The sequence below is a fragment of the Magnolia sinica genome, chromosome 16 (genome assembly GCF_029962835.1).
Source record: "Magnolia sinica isolate HGM2019 chromosome 16, MsV1, whole genome shotgun sequence".
Classification (NCBI taxonomy): Eukaryota; Viridiplantae; Streptophyta; class Magnoliopsida; order Magnoliales; family Magnoliaceae; genus Magnolia; species Magnolia sinica.
The window spans coordinates 53,265,882-53,284,656 of record NC_080588.1 but is presented as its reverse complement, the minus strand read 5'-3'; the positions used below and the strand labels follow the sequence as shown (position 1 = coordinate 53,284,656).

Genomic DNA, 18,775 nt, shown 5'->3' with positions numbered 1-18,775 from the left:
GCCAACCTCGGTGATATGTTTAGGTTCCCTGCCTCCATTTTGTTTCGGAGATCATTTTAGGGCAGGGAACCAGAAATAAAACAGATACGGAGCTCAAGTGAACCACGCGATAAAATTAAAGCAGCAATGGAGCACTGAAAACTTATTAAGTTTTGGATCTTGATATCTGTGTTCTGTGTAACCTCATGAACAGGTTGGATGGCAAATAAACATCATTGTAAGCCCTAGAAAGTTTCAATGGTGGATGTCATTGCTAAAACTTCTTTTGGTATCGTGGTCCTCTTGAGCTTTGGATTTGCCTCTTTTCTTGAATCATACACTAAAATCATCTCCTAAGATGGATGGACGGTGTGGATATAACACATACATCATGGTGGGGCCTTCAGAACTTGGTGACGTCAACACACCACTGAGGTCGGTGGCGTGTGACACACCACACGATCCTCTTCCGCAACTCGCAGGCGTCCTAAGCTGCTATAAAGACGATTCTTCTTCCTCCCTCCTCATAAAAAAAAAAAAACATGGATATCTTCTTAGCAATTTCAGTTCTCATTTTCTTCTTCTTCCTCTTCTCAATTTCCAAGCGCCTACTCCAGAAGCGCAAGAACCTTCCACCATCACCACCTTCCCTCCCCATCCTCGGCCATCTCCACCTCCTCAAAAAACCTCTCCACCGCTCTCTCACCAATCTCTCTAACCGCTTCGGCCCCATTCTCTCACTCCGTTTTGGCTCCCGCCCCGTCCTCATCATCTCCTCCTCGTCTTTGGCCGAGGAATGCTTCTCCAAGAATGACATCATCTTCGCCGACCGCCCCCGCCTCAGCGCCGGCAAGCACTTCGGCTACAACTACACTGCCATCGGGTGGGCCCCCTACGGCCCCCACTGGCGCAATCTCCGCCGCATTGCCACCATTGAGATCCTCTCGTCGAACCGCATCCAGATGTTCTCCGCCGTCCGAATCCAGGAGGTCCGGTCCCTGATGAAAGACCTGTTCCGGGATTCGGAATTGGGGATATCGGTGGTGGAATTGAAATCGAGGTTCTCGGAGCTCACATTCAATGTGATGATGGGGATGATCGCCGGAAAACGGTATTACGGAGAGAATGTGGTCAATTTGGAAGAGGCGAAGCGGTTCCATGAGATCACAAGTGAGTCGTCGACGTTGATCGGATCACCGAATTTCAGGGATTTCGTGCCGGTTTTGGGTTGGATGGATTTTGAAGGAGTAGAGAAGAGGATGGTGAGAGTGGTGAGGCGGAGGGATGAGTTGATGCAGACTCTGATCGACGAACGTCGAAGGAGGAAGAAGAAGGTCGATTTCTCTCCCTCAATGGGAGTAGAAGTTGAGGTGGAGAAGAAGGAGAAGACGTTCATAGATGTTCTGCTGTCGTTGCAAGAAACAGAGCCTGAGTACTATACTGATCAGATCATCAAAGGTTTGATGTCGGTAATACTCGCATCTCTCACATCTCTCTCGATAAGAAGGAAACGGATTGGCTACTCTCCCTGCCGCCAGCCCCGTGGCTGGTGTTCGGTGCTCTGTGGGCCCTACCATGATGTATGCGTTTCATCCATTCCGTTCATCCATTTTTAAAGATCATTTTAGTCTTGAACCCAAAAATTAGAGGTATGTAATTCTCAGGTGGTCCACACCACGTGAAAACAATAGTGATTGGATATCCACCATTAAAATCCTCCTAAGGGCCACTGTACTGTTTATTTGATATCCAATCTGTTGATCAGGTCATAGAGGCCCAGATGAAGGGAAAAAACAAAAATCAGCTTGATCCAAAGCTTTTATGGCCCCCAAAATGTTTTTAATGGTTGACGCTCATTCAACAATGTTTCCTGTAATGTGGTCCACTTGAGAGTGGGACATACCTCATTTTTGGTTTCATATTGTAAAAGGATCTGTAAAAATAGATGGACAGCATGGATGAAACACATACATCATGGTGGGGCCCACAGAGCACCGGGAGTAGCCAATCCTTTCCCCCATAAAAATCCGTTTTCTATCTTGCTACGCAATGATCCAGACCGTTCGTTCATCTGAGGTCCTGCCATGGGCTATTTGAAAGGATCTGAGTTGATGGAGACATCGCCGTCCACACGAAAGTGAATTTCCTACTCTCGCTTGTACGGACGGAGTGATTTTTGAGTTTTGTGACCCGTGGATGATTTTTATACTCGGATCGACTAACTCTCCAATGGAGTTGCGACTTACCCGAGTTGGCCGAGTCGAGGATGCATCGGCCCAACTCACCCAAGTTAGGGTGATTGTGGGACGACTCGTGGTATCGAACCTGATCGATTTGTACCGAGTCTGAATCGACTCAAACTAGCCGCATTGGACTGGGTAAACGGTCTGGATCGTCATGTGGTGTGACAGATGCGTAGATCATCACACCACGTCGTGATGTGCTAACCCATGATTTTAGCTGTTTTGGTGTTCAATGGGAATACTTCTGAGAGTCGGTCTAAGTTTAACTCCATTCACTTAAGTGCATGGTTTCATTTTTAAGGATCAAAATGGACTATTCAGCATATGGGTATTTTCATTTTTAAGCGTTTCATAGATGCCGATCATCCCACCAGGAAGGCAATCATGGACTTAGACAGTTTGGTCATTGGCTAGATGTTAAATCATTGGAGAAGTGGACAATTAAAAGTAGGCCATACTTTTGATAAATCTTAAAACAACAAATAAAATAAATTTTATCAAAATTTTGTAATTGGAATTTACTTTCAATTATAAAATAGGTTATGTAGAACAAGTCGTGGACAGTTTCATAGCCAAGATGGATAAAAAATGGCCTCATCGGAAGCAGAGGTAATTCGGACTGTGAGAACTTTAAATGGACATATCTTGCAAACTGCAATGAGTTATCGGACATACCATATATGATTTTGGGGTAGGACGAGGTACTTTAGCCACCCAACCCCGTTATGCCGGGTTGCCCATGCCGAATTTGTATAATACCATCAGATCGACGGTCGAAATCCCGTTTTATTTTCGTTTTTGCTATTCTTATTAAATTTTAGTTTCAATATAACTATTCATCTGTTGGGCTCTAGGAGTTGCGCCCAACATGAAAAGTGCTTAGAATAATTAGGAGAACATCATGGTTTGACCAAATAGGACACTATTTTTGGCCGAAAACCATACACACTAATAGACAACATGATCGTATATAAATAGTAAGTTCACTATTTATAGTAAGTCTCAATTTATAAGACTTTTAGTTGTAGTTTGATTCCGAAACTTTTCCCATGGCTTAAAACCATGCGCACTAGCAATTAACTGCTAAGTCACAGACCAAGAATTAATAGGATTGGTTGACAATTCTAAGCCCGGAGTAGTGAAAATTTATTGTTGATTAGAATAGTAAGGGGCATTTGGATTGTAAGTCAAGATAAGCTACTTATGCCTCAAGTAACTTAGCTTGATTTTTACTTATTAAATTAAAGTGATTAATGGCCCATTTGGATATCACCAAATAAGTTACATTTTCCACTAATAGGAGTAGATAAATAACTTATTTGAGAAAAGTAAGCTTGGTTTAAGATCAATTATAAGTCACATTTCTTTTATACTTAAAAGCTACTAAATCACTTCAATTTAATAAGTAGAAACCAAGATAAGCTACTTGAGGTATAAGTAACTTATCTAAAGTTACTTACTATCCAAACCCCCTTAGAAAAAACTTTAAATAAAAAAATTACTTATAATTAATCATAAACCAAACTTACTTATTTACTGCTGTAAGTGTAAGTATAAAAAGTAATAACTTATTTCCAAATGGGCCCTAATAGCCTTGGACATTTCACTTTTAAATTTTATGTTTTTTATCTTCTAATTGATATTTATATAACAAAAATTTGAAGTTTTTTCATCATGATATGCTATTAGTGTATTTTTTGTAATATTATCCTGAGATTTTCAGAATCTCATCAATATTGCACACATCGAGTAAGTAAAGAGATGTTTACAGTTTTGCCTATGTGTGCGGGCACTAGAGTGAGAGAGGAGTCGAAACTTAGGCTAAGAATTAATGCGAACATCAGAGTTGCGTGAGTAGAAATTTAGTCTGTATGTATTCAGTTATTAAGTGCACGTGACAATAAGGGAGGCGGAAAAGTCGAGGGCAAAATGAAAGGAAGGATAAAAAACTTTGGCATAAGAGTATCATAAACAAACTCCCTTTTTAGAGTTTCCTATGCAAATGCACTCCAATTTGAAAGCTTCATTTCTTTTATTTAAGAGTAAGGGAAGCAGTACTAGCAATGCACGTACTACGGGATCAGGTGGAAGAGAAAAAGAAAAAGAAAAAGTGGGAGACATCAGAAAGGGAAAGAAAAAATGAGAGAGATTACAGAGAAGGTGCTGGCTATATTCAGGGTGAGAACGGGAGAAGGCTCATGGTTTCAATGCTATGTGAATCCTCTCCAAATTTTCTTGTGTTTTGTTTTACTTGAGCTTTACAGTTACATTATTTTTGGAGAAATATTCTAACATGACACAACAAACATACACAACAAACATACTAGGATATCATGCAATCAACACAGCCAAAATGTACTTTTATTATATCGGCAGCTATTCATCATTTTCTACATTGCTTCCCACCAAATGGATGAAGTGATCCCAGTGGAGGAAAGCTATGAGAAAGATTGGATGTCACACACACAAATGACAAGTTGGAACATACCATTGGTTGGATGGTAACTTACCATTCCACTGGATGGACATGAGCATTTCTCTTATACACATCTACTCAAATTTTCTACTAGAAAGATCTCAGCCATAGAAAGATGAAGACGATTTGTAGAGCCACGGATGCGAACGCTTGAAATGAATACATTGCACAAGTATTTCAAAATACTTGCAAAAGCACCTTGCTTTGAGTGGGCCAGTGATACCATGAGTCTGATTGTGGATGGCCCATGTGCCAAACTTCCTTTATTGGAAGATATATATATATATATATATATATATATTGATGTGGTTTCCTCCTCAGTTCAGAGGAGAGATAGTGCAGCTGGTTGAAAATCGAAGTGTTTTACCGCGCTACTCGACCAGTTGAGTGAACAGTGCTCGACCAGTCGAGGGTCACTCGACTCAAAGTCCATCGAGCTCAGTGAACAGTGTTCGAACAGTCGAGGGCTAGCTCAACCAGTCAAGTGAACAGTGCTCAACCAGTCGAGGGTCGGCTCGACCAGTCGAGTGAACAGTGTTCGACTAGTCTAGGACTCTACTTGACTAGTCGAGGTTATGTAGATTTGAGTCCGATTTTGTGCGGGATGCGGAATTTTGAGGCAGCTTTCGCAAGAGTGCGAAAAAGAGTTTCCTAAACTATAAATAGCAGGTGCCTAGGGCTTTTCTAGGTGATTCAAGAAGGTTTCCTAAAGCTTTGCAAGAGTTGGCTAAAGGGTTTAGGGCTATCAAAGGTGTGAGAGAGTGTGAGAAAAAGAGAGAGGAAGCTTGTGGAAGGGAGGTTCTGCTCGTAGAGGTAATCTACCGTACACTCGACATCTCAGCACTTCTACGTCCTCATAATCGGTGAGATCTCTCCATTTTTCTTTGTTCTCTTATTGTTTATCCATTCCTATGTGAGTAACGAAGGTTCGATCCAAGCGGTGTGTGCTTGTGATCGGTTGTAACGTTCTACTTCATAGTGAATTGTTGATCTGGACAAGGTCCCGTGGTTTTTACCTCTTTGAGGATTTTCCACGTAAAAATCTTATGTCATGTGGTTTATGCTTTGATTTATTTCATTGATTTATTATCCCATAATTCTTGTGTTTTGGGGAGGCTAGATCCTAAGGTTTTGTGCAAGGCTCCCAACAAAGTGGTATCAAAGCTAAGTTCATTGACCGGAGTGGGATCGGTTCTGAATTATGGAAGGTAACTCATCAAGGATGATCAGCCTTAATGGTTCTAACTGGACCATATAGAAGGCTAAGATGGAGGATTTGCTTTATTGCAAGGACTTGTATTCTCCAATTCAAGGCATATCAGCAAAGTTAATGGATATGACAAATGATGATTGAAAGAAATTGTACCGGAAGGTGGTGGGGTTTATTAGACAATGGTTGGACGATTCCGTATTCTACTATGAGTTTACGAGAACCTCAGCCGCTAGCTTATAATTGAAATTGCAAGGGTTGTATGAAAGGAAGACTGCAGGCAATAAGATTTTTCTGATAAGGCAACTTGTGAATCTCAAGTTCAAAGATGGTGGTTCTGTAGCTGAGCATATTAATGAAGTCAATAATATATTGAACCAGCTCTCCGGTATGAAGATGGTCCTGGACGATGAATTATAGGCTTTGTTATTGCTTAACTCATTGCCTGATAGTTGGGAGACATTGGTGGTATCTCTAAGCAACTCTGCGCCAGACGGAAAGGTGTCCATGGAACAGGTAACTAGCTATTTCTTCAATGAGGAGACGAGGAGGAAGTCTCAGGGGTCCACTCAGCAAGAGGCCCTTGTGACACAAGAACAGGGGAAAGAAAAGAACAGAAAGGGTAGGAAGGCCCGAGATAAATCGAGAGGCAAGTCGAGTACCACAAAGGACAATGAATGCTAGAATTGTGGCAAAAAGGGCCACTATAAGCATGAATGTCGTAAGAATAAGAACGACAAGAAAGGAAAAGGAAAGGAGAAGGAAAATGAATCAGATTCCACTGTAGTTGCTTCTGATGGCGACGTTATAGTTATTCTTTCTATAGATCATGATGTTTGTCTCACGGCTACGAGTCCGGACACCGACTGGGTGATAGACTCGGGAGCCTCATTTCATGCCACTTCACCCAGGTACTTCTTCACAAGCTACAAGTCAAGTGACTTTGGAACTGTGAAGATAGGAAATTTTGGCATATCGAAGATCTTAGGGGTCGGTGATATTTGTGTGAAAATTGATGTGGGCTGCACATTGGTTCTCAGGGATGTGAGGCATATCACAGACCTTCGCCTCAACTTGATGTCAACGGGAAGGTTGGATGATGATGGCTATGAAAGCTGATTTGTTGGTAAGCGCTGGAAGCTCATCAAGGGTTCATTGATCGCAGCCAGAGGAAAGAAGTATTGCACCCTTTACAAAACAAGTGTCAGTGTGTGCAAGGGTGAGTTGAACGTAGTGGAAGATTCAACCATTGACATGTGGCACAGGCTTTTAGGCTACATGAGTAAAAAAGGGCTTCAGCTATTAGCGAGGAAGCAGCTCATTCCAAACGTGACAGGTACACCTCTTAAAACCTGTATTGATTGTTTATCAGGAAAATAGCATAGAGTTTCATTTGTTAAATCTGCTTCTCATGTTAATAAAGTGCATGCACTAGATTTGGCTTATTCTGATGTTTGTGGTCCTATGAACAAAAACCTTGGGTAAGGTATTGTATTTTGTTACTTTTATAGATGATGCATCTGGGAGGGTTTGGGTTTGTGCTTTGAAATCCAAGGATGAGGTCTTTGGTGTGTCTAAATTGTTTCATGCTATGGTCGAGAGAGAGACAGGTAGATCATTGAAGTGCATCCGCACTGACAATGGTGGTGAATACATCGGTGACTTTTATGAGTATTGTAAGTCTATGGGTATACAGCATAAACAGACGGTTCCCAAGGCCCCCCAGCACAATGGTGTGGCTGAGCGAATAAAATCGCACAATTGTTGAGAGAATCAGATGCATGTTATCCCATGCGAAGTTACCCAAGGTGTTTTGGAGAGAAGCAATGCACACGATAGTGTATCTGATAAACAGGTCTCCATTAGCTCCGTTGAATGGAGAAGTACCTGAAAAGGTGTGGACTGGACAGGATCCATCGTACAGTCATCTTAAGGTGTTTGGATGCAAGGTATCCATTTACGTACCAAAAGATGAGAGGTCCAAGGTCGAAATGAAGATCAGACAGTGTGTGTTCTTGGGGTACGGTGATGAAAAGTTCGGTTACAGATTGTGGGATCTGATCGAGAAGAGGCTCGTCAGGAGTAGAGATGTCGTATTCTTTGAAGATCAGTGTATAGAGGACATTGGTAAGCCAGAGAAGAACTAGCCTAGTTTAGGTGAACTAGAAGACATGGATCAGGTTATTCCTCCCGTGGTGCCTGATGACGGGGGAGTACAACAAGGTGTAGAGGACGAGGGAGTTTCTACAGAAGATAGACTGGGGGAGAAGCCCCCACTTGATCCACTTGTTGAGCCATAAGTGAGGAGGTCATCTAGGGACGGATAACCATCTAAGAAGTACTCGCCGCATGAGTACATTATGCTTACTGATAAGGGAGAGCTAGAAGATTATTCTGAGGCTCTAGCTGACGAGCATAAGGGGGGTGGTTGAAATCTATGCAAGAGGAGATGAAATCCTTGCATAAGAACCACACCTATGATATGGTGAAACTGCCTAAGTGCAAGAAAGCTCTAAGCAACAAGCAGGTGTTCAGAAAGAAGACTGAGCAGAAGAATTCATAGACGAGGTTCAAGGCAAGACTTGTGGTGAAAGGGTTCAGTCAGAGAAAATGTATACACTTCGAGGAGATATTCTCACTAGTGGTGAAGATGACATCCATACGGGTGTTACTTGGGTTAGCGGCTAGCATGGATCTGGAGATAGAGTAGTTAGATGTTAAAACTGCCTTTCTCCATAGTGACCTGGAAGAAGAGATCTACATGCATTAACCAGAGGGGTTTGAAGTCAAGGGCAAGGAGTATATAGTGTGTAGGCTGAGTAAGAGCCAGTATAGGCTAAAATAAGCTCCACGACAATGGTACAAGAAGTTCGACTCATTCATGTTACAGCATGGGTATGACAGAATGGAGTCGGACCACTATGTGTTCACGTGTAAGTTCTCAGATGGTGATTTCTTAGTTCTACTATTATACATTGATGACATGCTTATCATGAGAAAAAACATCAAGAAGATCAACAGGCTGAAACAGGAGTTGGGCAAGTTATTTGTGATGAAACACTTGGGCCCAGTTAAACAGATCTCAGGAATGAAGATAACCCGTAACAAAAACAGTAGGAAGCTTTGGTTGTCACAAGAGTGGTATATTGAGAAAGTCGTAGAGTGGTTCAATATGAATGCAGCGAAGCTAATCAGTACTCCATTAGATGGTCATTTTAGATTAAGCAGCAAGCAGTGTCCCAAGACGAAGGCAGAGGTGGATGAGATGCAGAAGATACCCTACGCATCAGCGGTAGGAAGTTTGATATATGCTATGGTGTATACACTCCCAGATATAGCATATGCGATTGGTGTTGTCAGCCGGTATCTTGTCAATCATGGCAAAGAGCATTGGGCAGCGGTGAAGTGGATACTGCGGTATCAAAGAGGCTCATTCAGGTTGAGCGTATGCTATGGTGATGGAAAACCTGTGATAGAGGGCTACACAGATGCAGATATGACGGTGACATAAACTCTAGGAAGTCTACAGCGGGGTTCAAGTTCACGTTTGCAGGGGGAGCGGTCTCTTGGCAGAGCAAGCTACAGAAGGTCGTAGCATTGTCGATGACAGAGGCTGAGTACCTTACAGTCACAGAAGCATGTAAAGAGATGCTTTGAATGAAGAGGTTCCTACAAGAACTTAGCTTGAAGTAGGAGCAGCACATGGTTTATTGCGATACTTAAAGTGCTATACACTTGAGCAAGAATCCAAGTCAGCACACCAAGTCGAAGCAAATAGAGATATGTATCACTGGATCAAGGATACTTTGGAACAAAAGGTGTTATAGCATGAGAAGGTCCACACAGATGGTAATGGGTCAGACATGATGACCAAGGCATTGCTCAAGGGCAAGTTTGAGGTTTGTAGAAACTTAGTTGGCTTGAAGAAGGTGAATTCCTCCTGAGTCAGAAAGGGAGAGATTTGATGTGGTTTCCTCCTCAGTTCAGAGGAGAGATAGTGCAGCCAGTTGAAAATTGGAGTATTTTACTGCACTGCTCGACCAGTCGAGTGAACAGTGCTCGACTAGTCAAGGGTCACTCGACAGAAAGTCCAGTGAGCTCAGTGAACAGTGCTCGACTAATCGAGGGCCGGCTCGACCAGTCGAGTGAACAGTGCTCGACTAGTTGAGGGTCACTCGACAGAAAGTCCAGTGAGCTCAGTGAACAGTGCTTGGCTAATCGAGGGTCGGCTCGACCAGTCGAGTGAACAGTGCTCGACCAGTTGAATGAACAGTGTTCGACCAGTTTAGGACTCTGCTCGACTAGTTGAGGTTACGGGATGCGAAATTTTGAGCTAGCTTTCGCAAGGGTGTGAAAGAGAGTTTCCTAAACTATAAATAGCAGGTGCCTAAGGCTTTTCTAGGTGATTCAAGAGGGTTTCATAAAGCTTTGCAAGAGTTTGCTAAAGGGTTTAAGGCTATCAAAGGTGTGAGAGAGAGTGAGAAAGAGAAAGATGAAGCTTGTGGAAGGGAGGCTCTGCTCGTAGAGGTAATCTACTGTGCACTTGACATCTTAGCGCTTTTACGTCCTCGTAATCGATGAGATATCTCCGTTTTTCTTTATTTTCTTATTTTTTATCCACTCCTATGTGAGTGACCAAGGTTTGATCCAAACGGTGTGTGCTTGTGATCGGTTGTAACGTTCTACTTCATAGTGGATTGTTGATCTAGACAAGGTCCCGTGGTTTTTACCTCTTTGAGGGTTTTTCACGTAAAAATCTTGTGTCGTGTGGTTTATACTTTGATTTATTTCATTGCTTTATTATCCCATAATTCTGGTGTTTTTGGGAGACTAGATCCTAAGGTTTTGTGCAAGGCTCCCAACAAAGTGGTATCAAAGCTAAGTTCATTGAACGGAGTGGGATCAGTTTTGAATTATGAAATGTGACTCATCAAGGATGATCAGCCTCAATGGTTCTAACTGGACCATATGGAAGGCTAAGATGGAGGATTTGCTTTATTGCAAAGACTTGTATTCTCCAATTCAAGGCATATCAACAAAGTTAATGGATATGACAATGATGATTGAAAGAAATTGTACCGGAAGACGGTGGGGTTTATTAGACAATGGTTGGATGATTCTGAGGGTGGTCTTCTGACAAGCTTCTGAAAATTACTTGGACCAAAATACCCTTTATCCCTGGTTCAGTAGTTGTATAGTTTTTCAGTGAATAAGAAAATATGTCATATTTACGGAACCCTTTTTTGGGTGTGGGCAAGGCGCAACTCGTGTGGCCCACACTGATGTGTGTGTATAATCAATGCCGCCCATCCTTCTTACCATGTCATTTTAGGGCTAGGGACCAAATATCAGCTTGATCTAATGCTCGTGTGGCCCACATATTAAAAAATAATGATGACTATTGAAACTTTCTAGGCTCACTGTGATTTTGTTAGAAGTGGATACTGCTAAAGTCAGGACTTTTTGGGCCCACGGCAAGCTAGCCGACAAGGTGGATGGATCGGATCACCCCATTGTGGGCCTTAGGATATGGTACCAATGGCTAGGTGGTAAAGGAAGTGAACAAGTTGAAAATCACGGTCCATACAACATGACAACCATGACCTATATAACATGGCTACTCCGAACCACAACCCATATGGGCCCACATTGATGTATGTGTATAATCCATGTTGCCCATCCTTTTTGCCATGTCATTTTAGGGGTAAGGCCCAAATATCAGCTTGATCCAACGCTCATGTAGGTCACAAAATAGAAAATAATGGTGATTGTTGAAACTTTCCAAGCTCACTGTGATGTTTGTTAGAAGTGGACACTGCCCAAGTTAGGACTTTTTGGGCCCATGACAAGCTGGCCGACAAGGTGAATGGATTGGATCACCCCATTGTGAGTCTTAAGTTATGGTACTAATGGCTAGGTAGTAAAAGAAGTGAACACATTGAAAACTATGATCCATACAACATGACAACCACGACCCATATAACTTGACACCTAGGACCCATGCAAACCACGACCCATATGTGCCCACATTGATATATGTGTATAATCCATGCCGCCCATCCTTTTTGTCATGTCATTTTAGGGGTAGGGCCCAAATATCAGCCTGATCTAGCACTCGTGTAGGCCACAAAATAGAAAATAATGGTGACTATTGAAACTTTCTAGGCTCACTGTGATGTTTGTTAGAAATGGACACTTCCCAAGTCAAGACTTTTTTAGCCTACGGCAAGCTGACTGATAAGGTAGATGGATCAGATCACCTCATTGTTGGCCTTAAGCTATGGTAGTAATGATTTGATAGAAATGGAAGTGAACACGTTGAAAACCATGATCCATACAACATGACAACCACAATGCATATAACATGGCAACTACGGCTCACGCAAACCACGACCCAAATGGGCCCGTATGTGTATAATCCATGCCGCCCATCCTTTTTGCCATGTCATTTTAGAGGTAGGGCCCAAATATCAGCCTGATCCAGTGCTCATATAAGCCACAAAATAGAAAATAATGGTGACTGTTGAAACTTTTTAAGCTCACTGTGATGTTTGTTAGAAGAGGACACCACCCAAGACAGGACTTTTTGGGCAAAACGACAAGCTGGCCGACAAGGTGGATGAATCGGATCACCCCATTGTGAACCTTAGGATATGGTACCAATGGCAAAGTAGTAAAGGAAGTGAACATGTTAAAAATCACGATCCATACAGTAAGACAATTACGAGCCATATAACCACGATCCATATAACATGACAACCACGATCCATATAACATGACAATCACAACCCATATAACATAGCAACTATGACCCATGCAAACCACGACCAATATGGCCCACATTAATGTTTGTATATAATCCATGCCGCCCATCCTTTTTGCCATGTCATTTTAGGGTAGGGCTCAAATATCAGCCTAATCCAGCGCTCACGTGGGCTACAAAATACAAACTAATGGTGACTGTTGAAACTTTCTAGGCTTACTGTGATGTTTGTTAGAAGTGGACTCTGTCTAAGCTTTTTGGGCCCACGACAAGCTGGCCGACAAGGTAGATGGATCGGATCACCCCATTGTGGGCCTTAAGCTATGGTACTAATGGTTAGTAGAAAATGAAGTGAACACGTTGAAAACCACAATCCAACAACATGACAACTACAACCCATATAACATGGCAACTACGACCCATGTAAACCACGACACAAATGGGCCTACATTGATGCATGTGTATGATCCATGCCACCCATCTTTTTTGTCGTGTCATTTTAGGGCTAGGGCCCAAATTGAGCCTGATCCAGCCCTCGTGTGGGTCACAAAATAGAAAATAATTGTGACTATTGAAACTTTCTAGGCTCACTGTGATATTTATTAGAAGTGGACACTGCCAAAGTCAGGACTTTTTAAGCCCACAACAAGTTGGCTGACAAGGTTGATAGATCGGATCACCCCATTGTGGGCCTTAATCTATGGTACTAATGGTTTTGTAGAAAAGGAAGTGAACACGTTGAAAACTACGATACATACAACATGACAACCACGAACCCTTGCAAACCACAACCCAAATGGGCCCACATTGATGTATGTGTATAATCCATGCCGCCCATCCTCTTTGTCGTGTCATTTTAGGGGTTGGGCCCAAATATCAGCCTCATCCAGCACTCATGTGGGCCACAAAATAGAAAATGATGGTGACTGTTGAAAATTTTCGGGCTCACTATGATGTTTGTTAGAAGTGGACACTGCCTAAGTTAGGACTTTTTAGGCTCGCGACGAGCAGGGCGACAAACTGGATGGATCGGATCATCCCATTGTGGGCCTTAAGCTATGGTATTAATGGTTTTGTAGAAAAGGAACTGAACATGTTGAAAACTACGACCTTACAACATGACAACCATGACCCACATAACATGGCAACTACGACCCATATATGCATCAATGTGGGCCCATATGGGTCATGGTTTGCATGGGTCGTAGTTGTTATGTTATATGGGTCGTGGCTGTCATGTTGTATGGATCGTGGTTTTCATGAGTCATAGTTGTCATATTATATGGGGTCGTGGTTGTCATATTATATGAATCGTGGTTTATAGGTGTTCACTTCCTTTACTACCTAACCATTGGTACCATAGCCTAAGGGCCACAATGGGGTGATCCGATCCATCTACCTTGTCGGCCAGCTCATCGTGGACCCAAAAAGTCCTAACTTGGGCAATGTCCACTTTTAACAAACATCATAATAAGCTTAAAAATTTTCAACAGTCACTATTATTTTCTATTTTATGGCCTACACGAGTGCTGGATTAGGCTGATATTTGGGCCCTAACCCTAAAATGACATGAAAAAAGGATGGGTGGCATGGATTATACACATACATCAATGTGGGCCCATTTAGGTCATGGTTTGCATGGATCGTAGTTGCCATCTTATATGGCCTGTGGTTGTTATGTTACATGGATCGTGGTTTTCAACGTGTTCACTTTCTTTTCTACAAAACTATTAGTACCATAACTTAAGGCGCACAATGAGGTGATCCGATCCATCCACCTGTCGACCAGCTTGCCGTGGGCTCAAAAAGTCCTGACTTGGGCAGCGTCTACTTCTAACAAACATCACAGTGAGCTTGAAAAGTTTCAACAGTCACCATTATTTTCTATTTTGTGGCCCACACGAGCGTTGGATCAAGCTGATATTTGGGCCCTAACCCTAATCTGACACGGCAAAAAGGATGGGCAGCATAGATTATATACATACATCATTGTGGGCCCATTTGGATCGTGGTTTGTATGGGTCGTAGTTACCATGTTATATGGGTCATGATTGTCATGTTGCATGGATCGTGGTTTTCAACGTGTTCATTTCTTTTTCTACCAAGCCATTAGTACCATAACTTAAGGCCCACAATGGGATGATCCAATCCATCCACCTTGTCAGCCAGCTTGTCGTGGGCCCAAAAAGTCATTTCTTGGGCAGTGTCCACTTCTAACAAACATCACAGTAAGTCTGAAGAGTTTTAACAGTCACCATTATTTTCTATTTTGTGGCCCAGACAAGCGCTGGATCAGGTTGATATTTGGGCCCTACCCCTAAAATGACACGACAAAAAGGATGGGCGGCATGAATTATACACATACATCAATATGGGCCCATTTGGGTCGTGATTTGCATGGGTCATAATTGCCATGTTATAAGGGTCATGGTTGTCATGTTGTATGAATCATCATTTTTAACGTGTTCACTTCCTTAAGGCCCACAATGGGGTGATCCGATCCATCCACCTTGTCAGCCAGCTTGTCGTGGGCCCGAAAAGTCCTAACTTGGGCAGTGTTCACTTCTAACAAAGATTACAGTGATCTTGGAAAGTTTCAACAGTCATCATTATTTTCTATTTTATGGCCCACATGAGCATTGGATCAGGCTAATATTTAGGCCCTACCCCTAAAATGACACGACAAAAAGGATGGGCGGCATGGATTATACACATACATCAATGTGTGCCCATATGGGTTGTGGTTTGCATGAGTCATAGTTGCCATGTTATATGGGTAGTGGTTGTCATACTGTATGGATCGTAGTTTTCAACGAGCCCTGGATCAAGCTGATATTTGGGCCCTATCCCTAAAATGACATGGCAATAAGGATGGGCGGAATGGATTATAAGGATGGGCAGAATGGATTATATACATACATCAGTGCGGGCCCCATGAGTTGGGCCTTGCCCACGCCCAAAAAAGGGTTCCGTAGACGTCATTAAATACGACGTAACTTCTTATTCACTGAAAAACTGTACAACTATTGAACCGAGGACAAAGGATGTTTTGGTCCAAGCAATTTTTGGAAGCTTGTCACAAGGCCACCCTTGGAATATTTGAATGGTTGAATCTGTTCAGGGAATTTGACCATACATCGAGGCCAATACCGTCAATTTCTATATATATATATAGAGAGAGAGAGAGAGAGAGAGAGAGAGAGAGAGAGAGAGAGAGAGAGAGAGAGAGAGAGAGAGAGAGTATTTTCTATTTTTAGTTGAATATGAACCATTGTTGCATGCTCTTTCTTAGCCATCTATTCATTTGGACGCCTAGGATTAGTGGTGTACACAAACCGAGCTAGCTTGGTTAGCTCGCTCGACTCAACTTGAAAAAGCCCGAATCGACTCGGTTTGAAGCTGAGTTCGAGCCGAGTCGAGTTGATTTTTTGAGCTTGAAAATGAGTTCGAGCAGGCCTCAGCTCGACTCGACTCGGATCGAACCCAACTCAAATCGAACTTGGATCGAACTAGTTCGGTGACTCGGTTACTTTGATAGTGATGTCACTCACCAATTGTTTGATGAAATGACTCAACGAGGTGAGAAAAAAATTCAAAATCTGGAAGATTATAATGCACAAATGTAGACACCCAAAGATAATGAGTAGCAAATAAATTGTGAAAAAGACATTAACTAACCAATGTCTTTTAAGTAGCAAATAAATCCTCATCAAGACATTAACCAACTCCTTTCTCCTCTACATATACCACACTCTCTGCTACTTTTTTTTTTTTTTTTGTTGAAAAATAGGGAGAGGACGGGTGCAACAGAAGGCAAGCTATTTGTTCTCTGTGATGCTAAGCTCCCTATCATCATATTCTCCTACAGAGGCAAGCTCTATGACTTCTGCACCACCTCCACGTATATAAAAAATAATTTAAACAACACTTATAGAAATACTTTATTTTTTATTTTTCGATTTTCCCTTTTTACATTCTAAAAACATAAACAATTTCAATCCGTCTTTCTTGGACCTTTTGGATTTAGATATGAAGCGAACAAGGAATGAAAGATCAGATCCGTGTAAAGGTGGATTCCCTGTGGAATATGTTGTATTGGATTTATTTATTTATTTTGTATGATTTAATGATTCAGATCTTGTGATGTGTTGGCATTACAGTAATAGAAAACATGTTGAGCAATATAGTGAGATTTTGAAGGTATCGTTCAGGTGTTTGTGAAAATGCTGCAAAGGCAAACTCGGCTAGAACTGGCCCGAGCTGCTGACTGAACCAAGCCGAGCTGGCTAGTCAGGCTCGAGAACCGGGCTGAGCCGAGTTCAAGCTAATGTCAGCTAGTGGCCGAGCCGAGTCGAGCTGAGGCCAGCTCGACTCGGTGTACACCCCTACCTAGGATGGCTATGAAAAATTTCCATCTGTGTGCTGGTGCATGGACTATCCAAAATGGAGCCCAAATGTCAATGGTTAGGATTACTCAGCCTTGTAGGCTTCACTGGTAAACTGAATCCAAATGCTCCCGTACAAAAATTTGATCAGATTATTGTGTGACATCTCGCATGGAATATGTGTGATCAGGCACTACTAACCGCTGGAACGGAAACGTCAGCTCTCACCACAGAATGGGCCATGTCGCTTCAACTGAACCATCCAGATGTGCTGGAAAAAGCTAAAGCTGAGCTGGACATGCATGTAGGACCTCGTTTGTTAGAAGAATCGGATCTCGCCAAGCTTCCATACCTCCATTGCATCATCAACGAGACTCTCCGATTGTATCCGGTGGCCCCACTTCTACTGCCTCATGAGTCATCTGAAGAGTCCATCCTTGGAGGTTTTGACGTGCCACGTGGCACAATGCTATTAGTCAATGTGTGGGCTATTCACAGAGATCCCAAACTATGGGTAGACCCCACCGATTTTAAGCCGGAGCGGTTTCAAGGCCCAGAAGGGGCAAAGGAAGGCTTGAAGTCCATCCCATTTGGGCGCGGAAGGCGGGTGTGTCCAGGTGCGAGCTTGGCTATGCGGATGGTGGGCCTGACATTGGGAACCTTAATCCAATGCTTTGAGTGGGAACGAGTAGGAGAAGAGAAGATGAACATGACTGAAGGGGCTGGGCTCACCATGCCTAGGGCCCAGCCTATGAAGGCCGTGTACAAACCACGCCACACCATGCTCAACATGCTTTCTCAGCTCTGAATGCCATATGCGGCTCCGAGTCGGTTTGGTTTTATCTACGTGGTACCATGCTTTATATGGTATAGTTTGGATACGGTCCTTTTTTGAAGATTACAACCATAATGACAATATCTCTCGCGTTTGGCACCAGATATAATAATCGGCACCAGCCCATGTGATATCATGCCTTATCTTTATCACGCCACACACCCACCACCAATGTTGTGCGCTTACGTGAGATCTGATCCATGTAATAAGTGGGGCTCCATCCATACACCCACCATTCAGAGTTAGAGTTAACGATTTGGATGGTTTGATTGTTGTGTAACTATCACGCTTATATTTACATTCCTGCATGCTAACACCAAAAAAGTACCTCGGCTGCTTCCACACAGCTCATCGTCGGACCGGAGACGGCTTATCCATGGTCCGGTAGGGCGCAATGGTAGCCCATCAACGGCCTGGTGCGAGCCTAGTTGCGATCCTTCGGTAGGCCTGCGCCATCGACACCAGTCGAGCCATGATCCTTTGATGGCCTAGTCTGCCGATGCCCACATAGCCATGGCCAAGCGGCGCACGGCGTGGCCACACTCCCCTAGCAGTGGGTTGCCATTGCCGCTGCGCAACCTGTCCGCAACCCGACCCCACTAACACATGCCTAGTAGCAGCCCAGTCTACATAGCCCCAACCCAGTGGCAACTCGCCCCCACCAGCGCACAACCCGTTGGTGGCCCAATGTTACTAACGCCTGCTTAGCGGCAATGACTTCTCGTGAGGTCAGTTGCTACCACTCCTATCAATAGCATTCATGAGTTATCATTTGGGAAATTCAGTCTGAAGACCGTTAGCTTTCTCTCGTTTCCCCGGCGGTGAAGAGAGATGCCCACTCACTTATATAGGCTGGCAGGATGGGGCAATAGCCCAGCGGACTG

At 43.1% G+C, this 18,775-nt stretch overlaps 1 protein-coding gene across 1 annotated transcript; it reads left to right on the top strand.

Moving 5' to 3' along the window:
- The first annotated feature begins 487 nt into the window (after nucleotides 1–487).
- LOC131228568 (cytochrome P450 81Q32-like) lies at nucleotides 488–18,027 on the top strand. The gene is made up of 2 exons (XM_058224320.1): nucleotides 488–1,448; nucleotides 17,247–18,027. Exons 1-2 carry the CDS (start codon nucleotides 522–524, stop codon nucleotides 17,862–17,864), a joined length of 1,545 nt encoding a protein of 514 aa, XP_058080303.1. The 5' UTR covers nucleotides 488–521; the 3' UTR covers nucleotides 17,865–18,027.
- Nucleotides 18,028–18,775: the final 748 nt, after the last annotated feature.